At 36.3% G+C, this 17264-nt stretch overlaps 2 protein-coding genes across 10 annotated transcripts in view; one reads left to right on the forward strand and one right to left on the reverse strand.

Moving 5' to 3' along the window:
* LOC107557202 (disabled homolog 2-interacting protein-like) overlaps positions 1 to 4901 on the forward strand; it is a 92483-nt gene extending 87582 nt beyond the window's left edge. For 8 of the 9 annotated variants that reach the window (XM_016240531.1, XM_016240532.1, XM_016240535.1 and 5 more), the window contains 3 exons: positions 1048 to 1250; positions 1448 to 1535; positions 3063 to 4901. In XM_016240531.1, the coding sequence (XP_016096017.1) occupies positions 1048 to 1250; positions 1448 to 1535; positions 3063 to 3230 (459 nt within the window). In that variant the 3' untranslated portion in view covers positions 3231 to 4901. The remainder of the gene's footprint in view (positions 1 to 1047; positions 1251 to 1447; positions 1536 to 3062) is intronic. The other variant, XM_016240533.1, reaches the window with a different exon arrangement.
* Positions 4902 to 10646: 5745 nt separating this feature from the next.
* The window catches only part of LOC107557204 (uncharacterized), a 71444-nt gene continuing 64826 nt past the window's right edge, over positions 10647 to 17264 (reverse strand). Inside the window, exons 12-14 of the mRNA XM_016240540.1 lie at positions 15640 to 15807; positions 13309 to 13443; positions 10647 to 11521 (exon numbers count right to left, since the gene is read on the reverse strand). Of these exons, the coding sequence (XP_016096026.1) occupies positions 11304 to 11521; positions 13309 to 13443; positions 15640 to 15807 (521 nt within the window). The 3' untranslated portion in view covers positions 10647 to 11303. The remainder of the gene's footprint in view (positions 11522 to 13308; positions 13444 to 15639; positions 15808 to 17264) is intronic.

The following is a 17264-nucleotide window of genomic DNA, read 5'->3' on the forward strand; positions in this document are numbered from 1 at the left end:
TATATATATATATATATATACTGCATTTTTTGATCAAACATACAGAAAAAAACTGAAATCTTACAAAATGTTATTACAATATAAAATAATGGTTTCTATTTTAATACACTTTAAAATGTAATTTATTTCTGTGATGCAAAGCTGAATTTCTATCAGCCATTACTCCAGTCTAAAGTGTCACATGATCTTTCAGAAATCATTCTAATATGCTGGAAACTGTTGTGCTGCTTAATATTTTTTTGGAACCTGTGATACTTTTTTTCAGGATTCTTTGATGAATAAAAAGTTTAAAAATAAGAGCATTTATTTAAAATATAAATCTTTTCTAACAATATACACTACCTTTCAAAAGTTTGGGGTCAGTAAATTTTGATTCTTTCTTTTTTTGAAAGAAATTAAAACTTTTATTCAGCAAGGATGTGTTCAATTGCTAAGAAGTGATAGCAAAGATTTATATTGTTAGAAAAGATTTATATTTTGAATAAATGCTGTTCTTTTTAACTTTTTATTCATCAAAGAATCCTGAAAAAGTATCACCGTTTCCAAAAAAAGATATTTGGAACCATTATTTTATATTGTAATAACATTTTGCAAGATTACTGTTTTTTTCTGTATTTTTTAACAAATAAATGCAGCCTTGCTGAGCAGAAGAGACTTCTTTAAAAAACATTACAAGTCTTACTGATCCCAAACTTTTGAGCGGTAGTATATATATATATATATATATATATTGATTTCAAGCTCTCAAGGTACATTGATTGCCTGGGAGTTAAACCCATGACCTTTGTGTTGTTAGCAGCATGCTCTACTGTGAGCTACAGAATTCATCTTTGAAATATTCTGTCGCACCTGTTAGATATATTTCATACAGCTTTGCTGGATATCCCAGGCTTAGCAGGCAGATACAAGATAATTAGCAGGGCTCTGATCATGTAATATGCATTTCAAACCACAGCCGTACACACCCGAGAACTCCCTCTTTACACAGCTTTTGTTGCTCTATAATCCTGCTATTAGAGTACTTCATTCTCTCTTTCTCGTCCTCAGTATCAGCAGGAGATTGCTGTCCTGCAGGAAAAGCTGCGTATTTCTGCTAAGAAGCTGGAAGAGTATGAATCTCGCATAAAGAGCCAGGATGACCAAACCCAGAAGATGCTCTTGGAGTACCAGGCCCGGCTTGAGGACACGGAGGAGCGATTACGCAAGCAGCAGGATGAGAAAGAGCACCAGATGAAGAGCATCATCACCAGGTGAAGATTTGGATTTGAGGTGGTGTCCGGTCTAGAAACTGAAACATTGTAGGTTCAAATCCCATAAGGGGTGATCCATTAGATATTACAAGGGTTGAAAATTAACTGTTTCCTAGATATAACCTCTGATGGTATTTAAAGTATTACACTCTAGTTCAGTTAAGCACTTAAGTAGCATCTGAAATGTTATGTTTCAGGTTGATGTCAGTTGAAGAGGAGCTGAAGAAAGATCACACAGACATGCAGGCCATTGTAGACTCCAAACAGAAAATCATCGAAGCCCAGGTGAATTAAATATCTAATTACCTTTTATATGTCTTTAATCATTTTCAAGTCATGGCAGTGTTTATCGTAATCAAATAGTTTTCATGATGCCGTTCAGCTGGTGCATTTAAATCCAGATGCTTAATTTAAGTGAAAAATATTTGCGTTGACACGCTATACTCCATTGAAAAGTATTTTAAACAGCAATTATCTAAATTTTACATAATTATTATATGGTTTAATGAGCTCATATTAAATGAGACACTTATGGAATATATTAATGAATACTAAAAGTATTTGGTTACACAGCAGTGCTATTTAAGTGAACTGCAAAATGTTTTAAAATATACACTTTCCTGTATACCTATACTACTGTGCAAAAGTTTGAGGCCAGTGATTAAATAAGAAAGAAAGAAAGAAATATTTTATTAAGAAAGTATGCATTAAACTAAGTGACAGTCAAGACTTTCACTGAAAATTCTGTTTTGCTTTTTAATGCTTTTTTAAATGCTTTTTAATAATTATTTATTATTTTATTAAATACTATCAAATTAGTTTGTAAGACTTTTTAATTTAACTCAATAATTTTAATGATACTGAATTAATAAAGCCAATAAAATAACCTCACCTTTATTGAAAATAAAGCAATGAAATTGGACAGAAAATATATTAATATTAAATATCAATATATTATTTTTAATCAGTTCTATGCAACAGAATCAAATTTAACTGTTTGTTGTTGTTGCTGTTGTTGTTTTAATTATCCAAATAATGTAAAGTCCTACAAAGCTATTATTATCAGAGCATGTGAGCAGGATATATATATATATATATATAATTCCATTTCAGCTTTTTGGATCATTCTCAAATCAGGCTGGAGAACATTATCATCAGTCTGTGTCAGCTTGAGTGCAGCTGTCATTAAGGGTGCATACTGAATAGTAAAAAAAATCAATGCTAACTTTTCACTCAAGTTGTCATGCTGATAAAATAATTGAATGTATCATTTTCTATCAAACAAGAAAAAAACAGCGTTTTCACTAATGGTCTTAAATGTTTGTTTCGTTTGTCAGCTACTTGTTTGCAGGGTCATAGCGCCCTTTTGTGCTTGGTTTAGATTTCAGCATGATGTTATGAGTTGGTCTCTGAGGTTTAATGGTGTTAATGTATCTGAAAGTTTAATGATGAACACCCGTGTCCTCCGGGGACAATCAGCATCTTTCGTAAACAGTTTGATGAGCATAAAAACCACCCACTGTGGATTCATTTTAGCACTCATCAAATTCATTAAAGACTGTTTACATCATAGATTTATTTTCTAAAAGACAAGGAGAGAATACCACCGTAGCAGCATGAATTTTAATTTAAACTCTGTAAATTCATTTTATGGGTTATAGACGGAGTAATTAGTCTGTAATGTTTCAGACAAGAGAGTGCCAGTCACCTTGCGTCCATTGCAGAGTAGAAAGACTTTAATTAAACATTAAACATCATGCACTGTTAATCACCTTCTCCTATCTGACCTCCATTAATGGTCACTCCCCACAGGAGAAGAGAATCGCATCCCTGGACGCCGCAAACGCCCGGCTAATGAGTGCTCTGTCTCAGCTGAAGGATCGTTACAGCATGCAAACGAGGAACGGCATCTCTCCCACAAACCCTACCAAGCTGCAGATCACGGAAAACGGTGAATTCCGGAACAGTAGCAACTGTTAGCGTGGACACAAACACACACAGGCCTACGGGCCTAGTGACGGACAAGGGCTATGGGTAACTCTCTTACAGTATGGAAAAACAGCGCACCGGCGGGGTTAAAATTACTTCACAAAGTCCCTAGTACTGGGTCGAAAATAACTCTTTTTGGGAACTAATTGGATAGGACATTTAAGAGTTGCACAATGTTGTTTTTTCGCTCAGTGTATAAAGGCTAATGTGTCTTTTTGAATCCTTTTAGATTTGCCACGCAAAGATGTCCCATGATGCTTCATTCATAGCCCTTGTCACGAGAGCCACTCGGGTCACTGATGTAAGCCGTGACCAAATTCTGTATCACCTCTAGATTTGAACTGTGCACATACACCTCTTGATTGGACTTAGCATGATAATAACAAATCATACGCATGTAATTATTTGTTGAAACACTATTTTCCGCTTTCTTTTTATTGTAACTTTCATGTAAACATCCTTTTCTGACCATTTTTGTTGCTTGCGTCACTCCACGGCAGCAGTAGCACAAACTGCTTGCTTTCTTTTGTAAGGTTAAAGAGATGACTTTTAAACATCGCATTTTGTTGCATACTTGTTTTGTATGTGCATAACATTTTAGTCTATATAGAGGCAGCGCACCTCATTAATGTATATAATTTTTTATGGGCTTTTCAGAGAAAAGAGATTTTGTTTTTTTCGTACGGTCTGTATTTCCCGTGCTGAGGTCTGCTGTACTTTATTAAGGAAAAACAATGTAAGCTGCCATTATACATTCAGGTGCTGCTTCTAGACAGGGCAAAGATGACAACACACTTTAACCCTTCTGCATCAACGCCGTGGATAGAAATGTCCTCACACTGTTTGCTGTTCACGTGGCCAGTATTAGACTCAGTATCCAACATCATGCCTACAGTACAATCAGTGTGTGTCCCCTACGATGTCTTTCTTCCACTCTATGCACTTTCTATAGCATTAGAATGGACCCTTTAACCAAAACCTGCTTCTGTGGACTTGTTATAAAGGCTATTCAGAGCAGCAAGGACGAAGCATATAGCATTCAGCACTTCTACTGGGTGATAAAGGTTTGAGTTGATGTGTGAAGTGTATTGTGGCTGTTTTTCATTTAAAGGTTGTGATGTTTCCTGCTCTTCAAATGCGGTTTGCATCAAACAAGCTGGAAGTCAGTGCAGCGCAGCAATAGTTGCATCAACCCTGCAGACAGGACCTTTGCACCGGTATCAGACGAGCCTGTTTTAGCTTCACTGAACTTTATTCAAATCAGGCTTATGGAGAAGAGTTTGAAGACTGTCAGTGTTTCTTTGTGTATAAATGTCAAATCAAACATCTCCATTTTTCAGTATTCTCATTTTTTTTAATTTATCATACAGACTTGAGAGAAAGTATGCTCTGTTTAACTGTTGTTTGGAATTTATTTTTTTAATTTATATTTTAAATTATGTTCAGTTGATTTATTTATTCAACTATAACCCCAAAATTAAGAGTACTTGTTTAAGATTGAATGCTGGGTGTGTCCAATGTTGTTAAAGTCAGCTTGAAACAGAAGTTGAGCTCATTTTTTCCATATTGTGACATATATCCAGGTGAAACAGCTTCTTGAACGAGATCAAATGTAGGGCAGGACTTGATATTATTGTTGGAGAATTGAGTGGATTGTTGGATCGTTGTTGTTCGCTAATTGCTGCAATCTCCTTTGAGAAGAGAAGAGATTTCGTTGCAAGGGGAGAGCACATGAATTAAAAAAAAAATTATAAATAATGAATCATTTAAAGTAAACACTGCAATATTCCATTAAATTTTTTTTGACAATTTTGGTTTCATGGTGACTTTACATTTCTTTAAAATTGAAGATTTTTTGGATGTTAAAATACCATTGGTGTGAGGTTGACTGTGTTTGTTCAAACAGTCGAATCCGAGAAACCTGTCTGAAAACATTATATTTGCTGTGGCGGTTAGTTATACTAGTGATGCAGAAACGGCATACTTCACTTTTAAGACTTAAGGTGAGGTCTCATTTACCATTGTTCTGTACATTTTCGTGGGCAAAATCCATTCATTACAAAAGGAATCAGTAATTTCATGTGTGGCCGATATATTTCCCAGTGTGGGGTTCGCAACGGGTTCAGGTTGGTCACGTGAATTCACCAAAGCTGACCAACAGAAAGCTGCTTGGATTGAAAGTGACTTCTGTGTGAGTTGTGCTTCATATATCACTACACTATTCACTATAAACAGTGGACCTTTTTGCCTGCAAATGTTTGCTGAAATTTCGATAATGTGACCACATCTTTATACTAACCTGTTTAAATACAGAGAAATTGAAAACAAGTAAACGAAACATGTCTGGACTTCCTGTAACATAAATGTTTAAAGGCAATAGTATGGCACATTAAAACACTTCTTTTTTTTTTTTTTTTACTCCCTTAATATATTATGTGAAAGTCAAAGGGCTGCTGTTTAGTGCCACTTAATTTAAAGGAAGACACCTTTTCCTGTTTGGCATGGTTCTATATCAAACACCATGTAAAAATCTGCTTTACCTCTACATCTTTTGTATGTATGTATGTTTCAGAGCTACGCTGACAGTTTTGCCACATGTACATACCTGAACAGAAGACATACCAATATACAAGAAGTCATTTGTGTTGAAGAAAATGTTCAGTGCAATTCATGTGCAATTGCCTCTAGAGTTATTAAAGTTTTATTTAGCTATTTCAGGGTTCTTAATTTATTTGTTAGTTTACTGTACAGTCCAAGAAAAATACTTGTGTTGAGAAAAAGATATATTGTTTCACCTGTGTAAAGTCAAGTAAATGCTATGGACAGAATGTATATATCCATGTAGAATGCCATTGTCAAGATTGGTGCACTTCAGTGAGTGCCATTCAAAATAAAAGCAAAATATTTGTCCATGAGTGTCATCACTAAAGTCTTTCTTTAAAACATCAGCTGTAATACAATAAAATGAAATATTTGTCATTTATATATTGTAAAAACCTTTTATTTCATAAGAAAACATTACTACTTTTGAATGAAAATCAATGGAGAAGGATGTTTTTGTGTAATTATGGCTAACTGGACCATGCTAACAAGTGAAACTTCGAGCCTTTGGCAAAACCTTGACCTCTTCATAATGGTAATATCACAGTCTATTAAAGTTGTAACAATTGTGATGTTTGAGACCATATTGCCATCTAGTGCTCTTCAAGTGGAAGTGCACAGTTTTTATTTTATTTTGTTATTAATTTTAAGGCACATATATATTGATTAGATACAGTATATTGGTCCAATTTGTAGAATTTAAGATGTTGATCAAAACAAGAATCATATTCACAAACTAGATTAGCATTTTCTGAAGAAAATAGCAATGCTTCAAGGTAGTTTAAGTAAGTTTAAGATTTAGGAGTTGGTTTTGCAAACGAGAATAAACAAGATAAAATTTACTTTAAACATTTTAATTTAAAACTGTGTGTGTGTGTGTGTGTGTGTGTGTGTGTGTGTACAGGTTTATATATCCTGGTGGGGACTTACACCTGAATACACACAGACTCATGGGGACTCGTGTCACGGTGGGGACCTAAATTGAGGTCCCCATGGGTACAAAAGCTTATAAATCATACAGAATGATTTTTTTGGAGAAAGTAAAAATGCAGAAAGTTTCCTGTGAGGGGTAGGTTTAGGGGCAGGGTTGGTGTAGGGCAATAGAAAATACGGTCTGTACAGTAGAAAAACCATTACACCTATGGAGAGTCCCCAGAAGGATAGCTGACCAGATGTGTGTGTGTGTGTGTATGCATACACGGGCGTGAGAAAAGATTCACGATATACTTTATAAAGGCATCAAATGGTTTTGACAGAATTGTGGTAAAGTTGTACATTTATTTAGGAATATTTAAGTTTGAATTTAGGGATGACAGCCTTTTTAATATTAAATAATATGCAAACAAAACAGGCACATGTTTATCTCACGTCAGCCTCATAAGTAAAAGGGGCAAATAAATGTTTAAAATATGTAAACAAGACGAGACCAATTACAATTGGTCTTGAAGGTTCAAGGCAAAAGGCCAATCGAAGTCGACGCCGTTGATTAATTGCACCAAGAACACTGCGTCGATGAAGGTTTTGTCAATGTAAGATTTACTAAGTTTAATTTCACAATTCTGTAAGTGTAATGTTTACAACAACTGAACTAGATTACACACCATAAAACAGCACAGAATGGAGCGGTATGGACTGAATTAAAGGGGTCATATGATGCTTTTTTAAAGATCATTATTTTGTGTATTTGGTGTAACAGAATATGTTGACATGCTTTAATGTTCAAAAAACACATTATTTTTCAAATACTGTACATTATTGTAGGTCCTCTATGCCCCGCCTCTCTCAAACGCTTCGTTTTCTACAAAGACCCTCCTTCCGGCAAGCGCAGTCTGCTCTGATTGGCCAGCTGACCCAGTGCATTGTGATTGGCCGAACACCGCAAGCACTCGTCGGAAATGTAACGCCCCTTACCATAATCGTGAGCTTCATCTTTCAAAATAAATGTAAAGACAGAGCCCGAAAGGGGAACAGAGTCGCGTGACAGACAGTGATGAAGTTGGTATGTGTTTGCAGTACACAAGACATGGTTAAGACAGCTGACTAATGTCCACATAGTGAGGTAGATATGTGGGGGGGTGTTAGAACGAGCCGTTTTAGGGGGGCGTGGCAGAGTCTTAATTTTGACAAAGAATATCTCTTTGGGTTTGAGACTTTAGTCTTTGCAACTTCAGGGATCTCATCTATGCACAATCAGCTTGTTACACTCCAACGAGAAAGGAAAACTTGAAATCGCATCATATGACCCCTTTAAGACCACAAATGTCATGTTTGATGAATGTGCTGCCCAGGAAATGTTTGTCACGAGACCCGAAACACAACGTGTCACAACTTAAAGTCCGCGTAAAGGCAATCCAGAGAATTATTTCTAAACATATTATAAATGTTAGAAATGTATTGCTGAAAACACGTTACAAAGACTGCGTGAACTGTGGAGTTGGACCGTTTTTCACTATTTTTGTGTTCAGGATTTCGGGCGGGGCTGAAATCATGTCTTGATGTCGCACTAGAGCCGCATGGCCCCTCCCCTAACACTTTATTTATTTATTTTTTTACATTTTCATCAAAGAATAAGGCAGAAAATATACTTTATAGTTTCTTTAGGCTACTGTAATAAATGCTATGTCAGTTAGCACTGCATCATTCAGATACTTTATTACATGGAGATGACTTGAAAAACACATTTGCACTTTGCAAAAGGCGTGGTCATTGTCGATATGGCTTAGATATATGAAAATGTTCTTCCGTCCAGCTGTTGTTAAATTTACATGTAACCTATACTTTATTTTGTATTCGCCGGTGCACTACTAGCCCACCAGTGATGCATGATTCAACTTCCCGCTTCTACTATCTGCACAGATATCAACAGAGCAACTAGGTTGCCAGGTTGGGGTCACAAATGGGTTGAAATTTGTATGATGCTGTGGGATGCGTTTTATACAAGATCTGGCAACTGGACAACCTTGGAATTGTAACAGACTTTATTTGATTGTTATATTGCACTAATTCTAGATGTACGGGCGCTCGTTATGAGTGTGTGTGTAATGCATTTATCCCCTCGGGGCTTGTCGTAGATAGGCAATGGGCATGCGCACTTTCTGCTCTAGAGTGTCGCGGGTTTTTGAGTTCACTCGGTGGTGGGACGGATAATAAAGAAGAGTTCAGACGCTCTCATTTTATTGTTTTCTTATTCCTAAGTGTTTAGGCGAACCCGGCACGAACGCTCGGTCACAGAATCATAGATACGCTTGGGTTCATATATAGACGTGGTTATTCATATAACGAGGTTTGGGCCATACAAATTACTGGAGTTTCCTGAGAAATAACAAAACGGGAGAGGGCGGGAGATGGGTGTGAAATACGGGAGTTTCCAGGGAAAATGTGAGTGTTCACAGTATGATGTAGCGGTATTATTTGACAGTTGAGAGGCGGCAGCTTTCCTCCTGCGAATGGGCGTGGTTTCAGCGCCGACAGCGGACACGCCCCCCAGCATGTCAAGATTTTGATAACTTTAATTTACTTGGCGCTTTTTTTTTAATTCAAACTTGGCTTGGTGGTTAATAACATTTTTCTGTGTTGTGTGACAAACTCAGAACACATAACTTAATATTGCTTTACACGGACGTTAAACTACCATTTGTTTGGAAAATTTCCACTTCAAAATGGACGAGATATGTAGGCTGTTTAATCCCAGCTCTCAAGAATTAACAAAGTATATTAAAACGTTTGCAGGTTATCACAGAGTGTGTATACTTACTTTAGTTTCTGTGGCATAAACATGGAAAAACAAACTAATATGTAATGCTGGATGAGAACATCACCAGTAGTCATATTTAGTGTTTCTAAATGCCAATTAACTAAATTCATCCTTAATGAGGCCTTATTTCCAGGCCTTTTGCCTGATACACAGTGTTTTGTATACTTGAGTATATAGCTCAATTATATGGTAAATAGGCTTGTGCATTTTTAATGTTGACAATTTAAGCTTATTGTAAGTGGATTAAAAACAGATATTGTTTCTAATTGCCATTTATTTCTGGAGCATGGCCAAATGTGAATAAAAACAAAAATATGATTTAAAGGGATAGTTCACCCCAAAATTAAAATTCTGTCATTAATTACTCACCCTCATGTCATTTCAAACCCGTAAGACCTCCGTTCATCTTCGGAGCATAAATTAAGATATTTTTGATGGAATCTGACAGCTCTCTGACCCTCCCATAGACAGCAAGGGTACTACCACGATCAACGTCCAGAAACGTAGCAAGGAGATCTGTAAAATAATCCATGTGACATCAGGGGTTCAACCGTAATATTACGAAGCTACGAGAATACTTTTTGTGTGCAAAAGAAGAAAAAAAAACGACTTTATTCAACAATTCGTCTCCTCCGCATGACACTGTAGCGCCATTTTGGAGAGTATCCGCTTTTTTCATTTAAGTAAATTTTTTTCCCTCATTAATGTACACACAGCACCCCATATTGACAGAAAAACACAGAATTGTTGACATTTTTGCAGATTTATTAAAAAAGAAAAACTGAAATATCACATGGTCCTAAGTATTCAGACCCTTTGCTCAGTATTTAGTAGAAGCACCCTTTTGATCTAATACAGCCATGAGTCTTTTTGGGAAAGATGCAACACCCACGACCATTGGGTTACAATTCCGACACTAGATCATTAGGTCACGACTGCCCCAGTCATCCATTATCAGTCACTAAATGAGAAATGTAATCTTGGAAATTAGCTGAAATACCTTTTTTTAAAAGTTTCAGTTAACATTTATTTTATTTACATTTTTAATATGTATATCTGTTCAGTGTGACAATTTAAAACCTCTTTCTACATTCCATAAACGTAATCTCAAACACAAGCTAGAGACGTTCATTCTTCATACTAGCGGGACGGCGATTAAACATCTTTTCCATTGGTTTGATCTACTTGTTACAACCTCAATGGCAATAGAATGCAAGAAAAATGCAGCAATGAAAGGAAATGTAAAAACAAGTCTTCAAGAGAAGAATAACTTGGCATAAGTAGGCTTCCGTGATATCGACCGTTTGTTGTTCGTTAAAACAAGCTAGCTAAATGCGGTGCTTGTACCTCAGTGAGCGTCAGAACTACAGCGAAAGTAGAAATGCAAAGGAATTGAAACCGCATCTATATATTTCCCCACTTTCTTTAGAGTTTTGTGTATAGTGAGCTGAAACTGAACTTAAGTTCTTTTAATTCTGTTTTTGGTATAAAGTTCAGGCGATCAGTGTTGCTAGTAGGCAAGCAATAAACTGCTCGTCTCATGAAGGCGTTTTGACCTCAGTGCAGCCACCGCCATTTCCAAAAAAGATTTCAGCACCGTGAGGCTGGGTCCGTACTCCGTACGAGTTCAGGCCACTCTCTCTCTGTCCGCAGGGTTCAGCCCTTTGGCCTGCGTAGACTAGAATCGATATCAGGACTAAGATGGGTTTCTAGGTGCTGGCTTTAAGCAGGCTGTTGGCTAGAAGGCAGAGCAGCAGCGTCAGTGTGCTGAGGTAGCAGGCCGATGCGCCATCGCACCCTTTCTCGCCCTGGCAGCGTGGCTGCTCACACAAAACACCCCTAAAGCTGGGTGGACACACGCACTTCTGGTTCTGGATACAGGAGCCGCCGTTCTGACACAGGAAGAACTCGTCGTCGCACACGTTTGCTGGGAGTAGAAGAAAGACACAGAGAGGAGATTCTCATTAATGATGTTACATATCTAATCTTACATGTCTCTAAACATAAAGATAGATCATGTTTTAAGGGATTGTTCTATTGTCTTAACGTTACATTTTTCATCCTAAATGTAGGTAGTCATTTAGCAGATATATTTTACTCATATAGTGACTTAAGGTGTTCACATTGACAGTTAACTGGAAGGGATTCATTTTCAGTGACTAAGAGGCCACAGGTGTGTGTGTGTGTGTGTGTGTGTGTGTGTGTGTGTGTGTGTGTGCGTGTGTGTGCGCGCATTTTTGTGACAAATGAGGACATACATTTGTATAATGACAAAGGTATGACATAGGTATTACAAGGAGAAGGTGACTTTTCCGGACATTACCCCATGTCCCCACTTTTCAGTGGAGTGTATTGAAAATCTGAAATAGCAAAAAGTTTCCTGTGAGGGGTAGGTTTAGGGGTAGGGTTGGTGTAGGGCAGTAGAATATATGGTCTGTACAGTATAAAAACCATTATGCCTATGGGATGTCCCCACTTTTCACAAAAACAAACCTGTGTGTGTGTCTGTGTGTCTGTGTGGGCCAGAAAACTAGTGTATGTACGCTACCTTTCAAATGTTTCGGTAAAATTTAAAAAATGTTTTTTTTTACTTTTTAAAAAAGTATTTTATGCTCACCAAGCATTTATTTGGTCAAAAATTGTAAATAAAATAATAAAAGTACATAAAAATGATTAAAATCCATGTTGAAAACAGTTCCGCTGCTTAATATTTTTTGTTGAAACATGATACATTTCTTTTTCGTGATTATTTGATGTATAGAAAGCTCAAAAGAACAGCATTTATTTTTGAAATTGACATTTTTTTTGTAGCAATATAAAAAACATTTACATCAATTTAATGCATACTTGCTGAATAAAAGTATCAGTTTCATTAAAAAAATCTGAATAACAGAAAATCTGAATCATATATCAGAAAATAAATAATATATATTAATAATAAGTGTTTAAAATGCCACCATTAAATATTTAATAATAATGTGTAATAGTAGTAATTAGAAATGAATGAATGAAACCAAACCTCACAGAAAGCTGAATTGAAATTTAAAAACCAGTTAAAACTTTTTATATAAGTTTATGCGATGCTTGCATGAAAACCAGGTCTAATTATAGCAGAGATGATAATGATGGTAATGATCTGTGAATGATCATAATTTGTGTCAAATCCTAGGCTTGTCCTGATCCCCCAATAATGATAGAAATCTACAGACCTCCACCAGTCTTTTGGAGACTGGGCGTTTCAACTCCATGTACACATACTTTTCAGATCATTTTGTATAATGCCTTAATCAAAAAGAACTGGGAGCTGTCACAGTCACGTGTATATTTGTAAACAGTAATTTCATCGGTAGAGGTGGGTTGTGATAAGCTAATGTAGGTTTTGGGCTGTTTTCTAGTCCTTTGCTAACAGGGTTTAACTATACAGCCAATTCTTTGCAAGGTTTGAACCAGCAACACCTTCTTACCCTACCTCACTGCTTTAGCCACTGACACCCCACCCACAAGTGTCTATAATGCACAGCTGCTGCGACCAGCAGGCTGTTGGTAGTACAACAGCAAAGACCTCTGTGAGTAACAATGTTGCTCATATGTTTGAGTGAAATGACACCCATATGTTGTTCGTTCACAACACTTTATTTGTTTTTCGAGTGGTATCATCCATCACAGAATGACTAAGCCTGTGTTTAATGCTTTTGTGAAGGAAGTGTGACTTACGCACGCAGCCTTGCTTCCAGGTATATCCAGGCAGGCAGTCCTCACACTTCTGGCCCGTGGTGCCCTCTCTACACTGGCAGAAGCCTGTGTCATTGCACCGGGCGTGTAGAGAGCCCAGCTGATTACAGTTACACTCTGTGTATAGAAAATTGTAGACCAATTGTAGATTATGTTTGCTGAAACCTTGAAAAGGAAGGCTATGTTCTCTTTCTTTTGTGATAGATTTAATTGAACTATGAAAACACTGTAACTTTCAGAACTTAAAACTCATAAATAGCTTGTTTCATGCTTACCAACATTACTGCTCTGCATATTCTTCAGAAGGATAGTTAGAGACCTTTTTTTAAAAACTATATTCCTGATGGGGCAGTAAAACCATATTGGATTCAACAGGAAACCTGCAGCTCTTAAATAAATAGTTCCCATAAAAAATGTACATTTGCTTAAAACGTTCTCACCCTCAGGCCATCCAAGTTGTAGATGAGTTTGTTTCTTCATCTGAACAGATTTGGGGAAATTCAGCATTACATCACTTGCTCACCGATGGTCCATCAGTACAAAAATCCACCCCTGTTGTCCTCCCACATCAACGTCCTCCAACACATTTCTTTAGAACTGCTTTGGACTGTTTTCACTTGTAAACTATGGTTGATCTGCACATATTTCTCTCCTGATCCAGACAAGATGACATTTTATTTTTCTTCTCTATATTGACAGAGGGCTTGTATTTTAGCCGGAAGCAACATTTTGAAGTTAAAAATGTCTTAATGATTAGTGGACTGGAGTCATGTGGATTACTTGTGGATTACTGTGATGTTTATATCAGCTGTTTGGACTCTCATTCTGACGGCACCCATTCACTGCAGAGGGTCTATTGGTGAGCAAGTGATATGATACTAAATTTCTCAAAATGTGTTCCAATGAAGAAACAAACTCATCTACATCCTGGATGGCCTGAGGGTTAGTACATTTTTTGCAAATTTTACAAAACTATTCCTTTAAGTAAAAGTGCACAACAGCGCCACACAAAGTAAAAGTCTTAAAGCCATAGCAACAAAAAAGACCTGTATAATTCTGAGGGTCACAAAAATATGTGATAAACGCTCATAAATGACTTACATTATTAGTGGACCTGCAGGGAAAATGAATGTTTAATATAAAATAATATTTAAAAATGATGTACAGTGTTTCAAAAGTTACAACATTTTGCCTAAAGGAAATATAGCATAGCCTGAAGGCAATAGGCATATATTCACATGTGTTTGCAGGAAAACTTCACTTCTATGTTTGCAAGTTTTATGTGATCAGTGGTTGTTCATCGGTGAGGTTTTGCTCTATGCATTCACAAGGGTATAATTTTTTTCATCTGGGCAGCTGTCAGTCATAGCGCAGTGATTTATGTGTGTGTATTTTTCCAGTAGAGGTCACTGTATCATTATCAAAGTGTTGTGACAGATTGCTTGAGCAGCTCTTGGAGCAGTTTTCATAAAAAAAAAAAAAAATTATAATAATAATCTTAGGATTTCTGATTGAATTCCCCCCGCCACCCAATTTATTTATATTAACCATTCTATTTACTTTTTTAATACACATTCCTTGTCATATAGTGAATGATTCATTTTATTCCAAAGAAAATATTTTGCCTTTATCAAAATGTCCAAACGCCTGTGAGTGTGAAATGTATTTCCTTGTCATCCCAAACCCCTCTTTTCAGTTTTACCATGTACTGTCCACTTTCATTCAAAAATTCAATAAAAAAAAAAATGCAATCAATTCCTCACAGATAAAATCCAATCCCGTCCTACTGCACATTGTTTTTTTTTTCTTGTTAAATATCCGGTATTACTTTTAGTAAAATAGGTTGCATGTGGCATTTCATGTCATGCACAAAATACAAAATTGCTTGTTTTCAAATCACATTTCCTTTATACTACTCTCATATAGCATAATTATACAGATATTGATAAAGCTTTAAGCTGGACAGTTGAAAATGCAAGTTGTTTAGTTTCCTAGATCTTAAGTAAAATGAAGACGGGAGTCTGGGAGAAGATTTCTTGCGATTCTATAGTAAAGGCTGTAAGATGAATGATGCATGATATTAGTATATTTAAATCCATACTTCTGTTGGACTTCAGTAGGTCAGAAATTGTCACAGGTATGGCAAGGTGGTGGCAGACCAAATGCTGGACCGTATGCACATGAGGAAAGATTTCTTGACCTTTCCAGTTCCATACATATCATTTGGCCAGAAAGGACAATTTCTGTACAGCGTGGTGTGGGTGCGTCAGGGGAACAGTGAAACGGGTTGGCGTGGAGTGATATCTGACTGACCTATGCAAACATTCTCATCGTCCAGCTCGGCGGAAGCATTCCGGAAGTATCCGAGGCGGCAGTGCTGACAGTTCTGCCCTCTAGTGTTGTGTTTGCAGCTCACACAAGTCACAATGTTGATGAAATCAATGTAACTGCAGCGATTTGAGTGACCGTTGCACTCGCAGTCTGATGGAGAAAGAGTAGATAGGTGTTAGTCTGTGGATCATGGAACGAGGGAGAGGAAAGGGAAAAGACACAGGAAACTCATGAATGAGAGGACATGGGCATGACATGTAGACGCTAAGAAGACTATAAACTAGGCTAAGACTATTTAGCCAGCAGGAAAGGCTGGCAGGTATTTAACACTACCTAAAAAAATAATGTGAATTAGATTACAGCCCATATTAGCTAGTTGATTTCCAGTCCAGCCTTACTGGCAAATCCTACCTTAACAACTGTTGCTCTCCACTATGTCATCAGATGAGTTATTGCTTTTATCTAATGTAAGTTTATGGATATAAACTATTTTACAGATACAGAATTTTACAGAAGTACAGGCTGTCACCTTCATTCCCAAATAAGCATGCCTGAGACAGTTGCTTGAAAGTAAATTAATGTTATGTAATTGACATGTTGATATACACTAACTAAAATGTTGACAGTTTTATAGTATATTGGTATATTGTACAAACTCTAGAAACACCAATGTTATCACTTGTTATCACTATCAAAACAGGCTTTCGTTTTTTTATTTTATTTTTTACTTTAACACGCATTTGCCTCTATTTTGATTGATACGCTTTGCAGTTTTTCATTATGTTACTGTATCGTTTAACAACTACTTGGGAAATAAAAATGTTTTGCAGCCAGTGTCATGATTCATTCCAGCCCACATAGAAATAATATCCAATAATGTTTACCACTTCATGAGCACTTTTTAATGAAAATTACACTGCTGAAATCTCCAGTTCATTCCTATGGGATGTACTGTAAAGCTTGTCTGAGTCAGCAACAGTAAACCACCAAGGCTTAGCGAAGGGTCAACTGTGGATCACTGTATAGCCTAGATTGCTTTCCTTATCGTCTCTTATTTTTCATTTTCATTTATGCACTATTTGCTGTAAAACTATAATTATTTGGGTTACAATTTATTTGACATTATGTGTACATACAGTGTACTTACCAAAGAAAGTACGGTTGTATAATGTACCTACATGTGTTAAGGTTAGATTCAGGGTTACCACCTAGTTATTTATAATAATAGGTGCATAGTAAGTACACGTGGAACAGGGCTGTAAAATAAAGTGTTGACATTATTTTGTTTATTCTAAATAATTGTATTTAAATTAATTTATTTCAAAGTTTAAGACACATATGTTAACCAAGTAATTATGCTTCTTGTCTGGGGCTATTAACTATAGTTTATACTTTATTTGACCCTCTAACTCTAACACTTTCTATTCTATTTTAATTCTACTTTATCTATATTTATCTTCTTTCTTTCTTTTTTTAACAACAAAAAACAAACAAACACTAGCTTTCTATTTTTTTCTATTCTATCTACTTTTCTTTGTGTGTGTGTGTGTGTGTATAATATATACTATGTATATATATGTATATGTGTATGTGTATGTGTGTGTATA

This window comes from Sinocyclocheilus grahami, unplaced genomic scaffold (genome assembly GCF_001515645.1).
Source record: "Sinocyclocheilus grahami isolate Dianchi unplaced genomic scaffold, SAMN03320097.WGS_v1.1 scaffold592.1, whole genome shotgun sequence".
Taxonomy (NCBI): domain Eukaryota; kingdom Metazoa; phylum Chordata; class Actinopteri; order Cypriniformes; family Cyprinidae; genus Sinocyclocheilus; species Sinocyclocheilus grahami.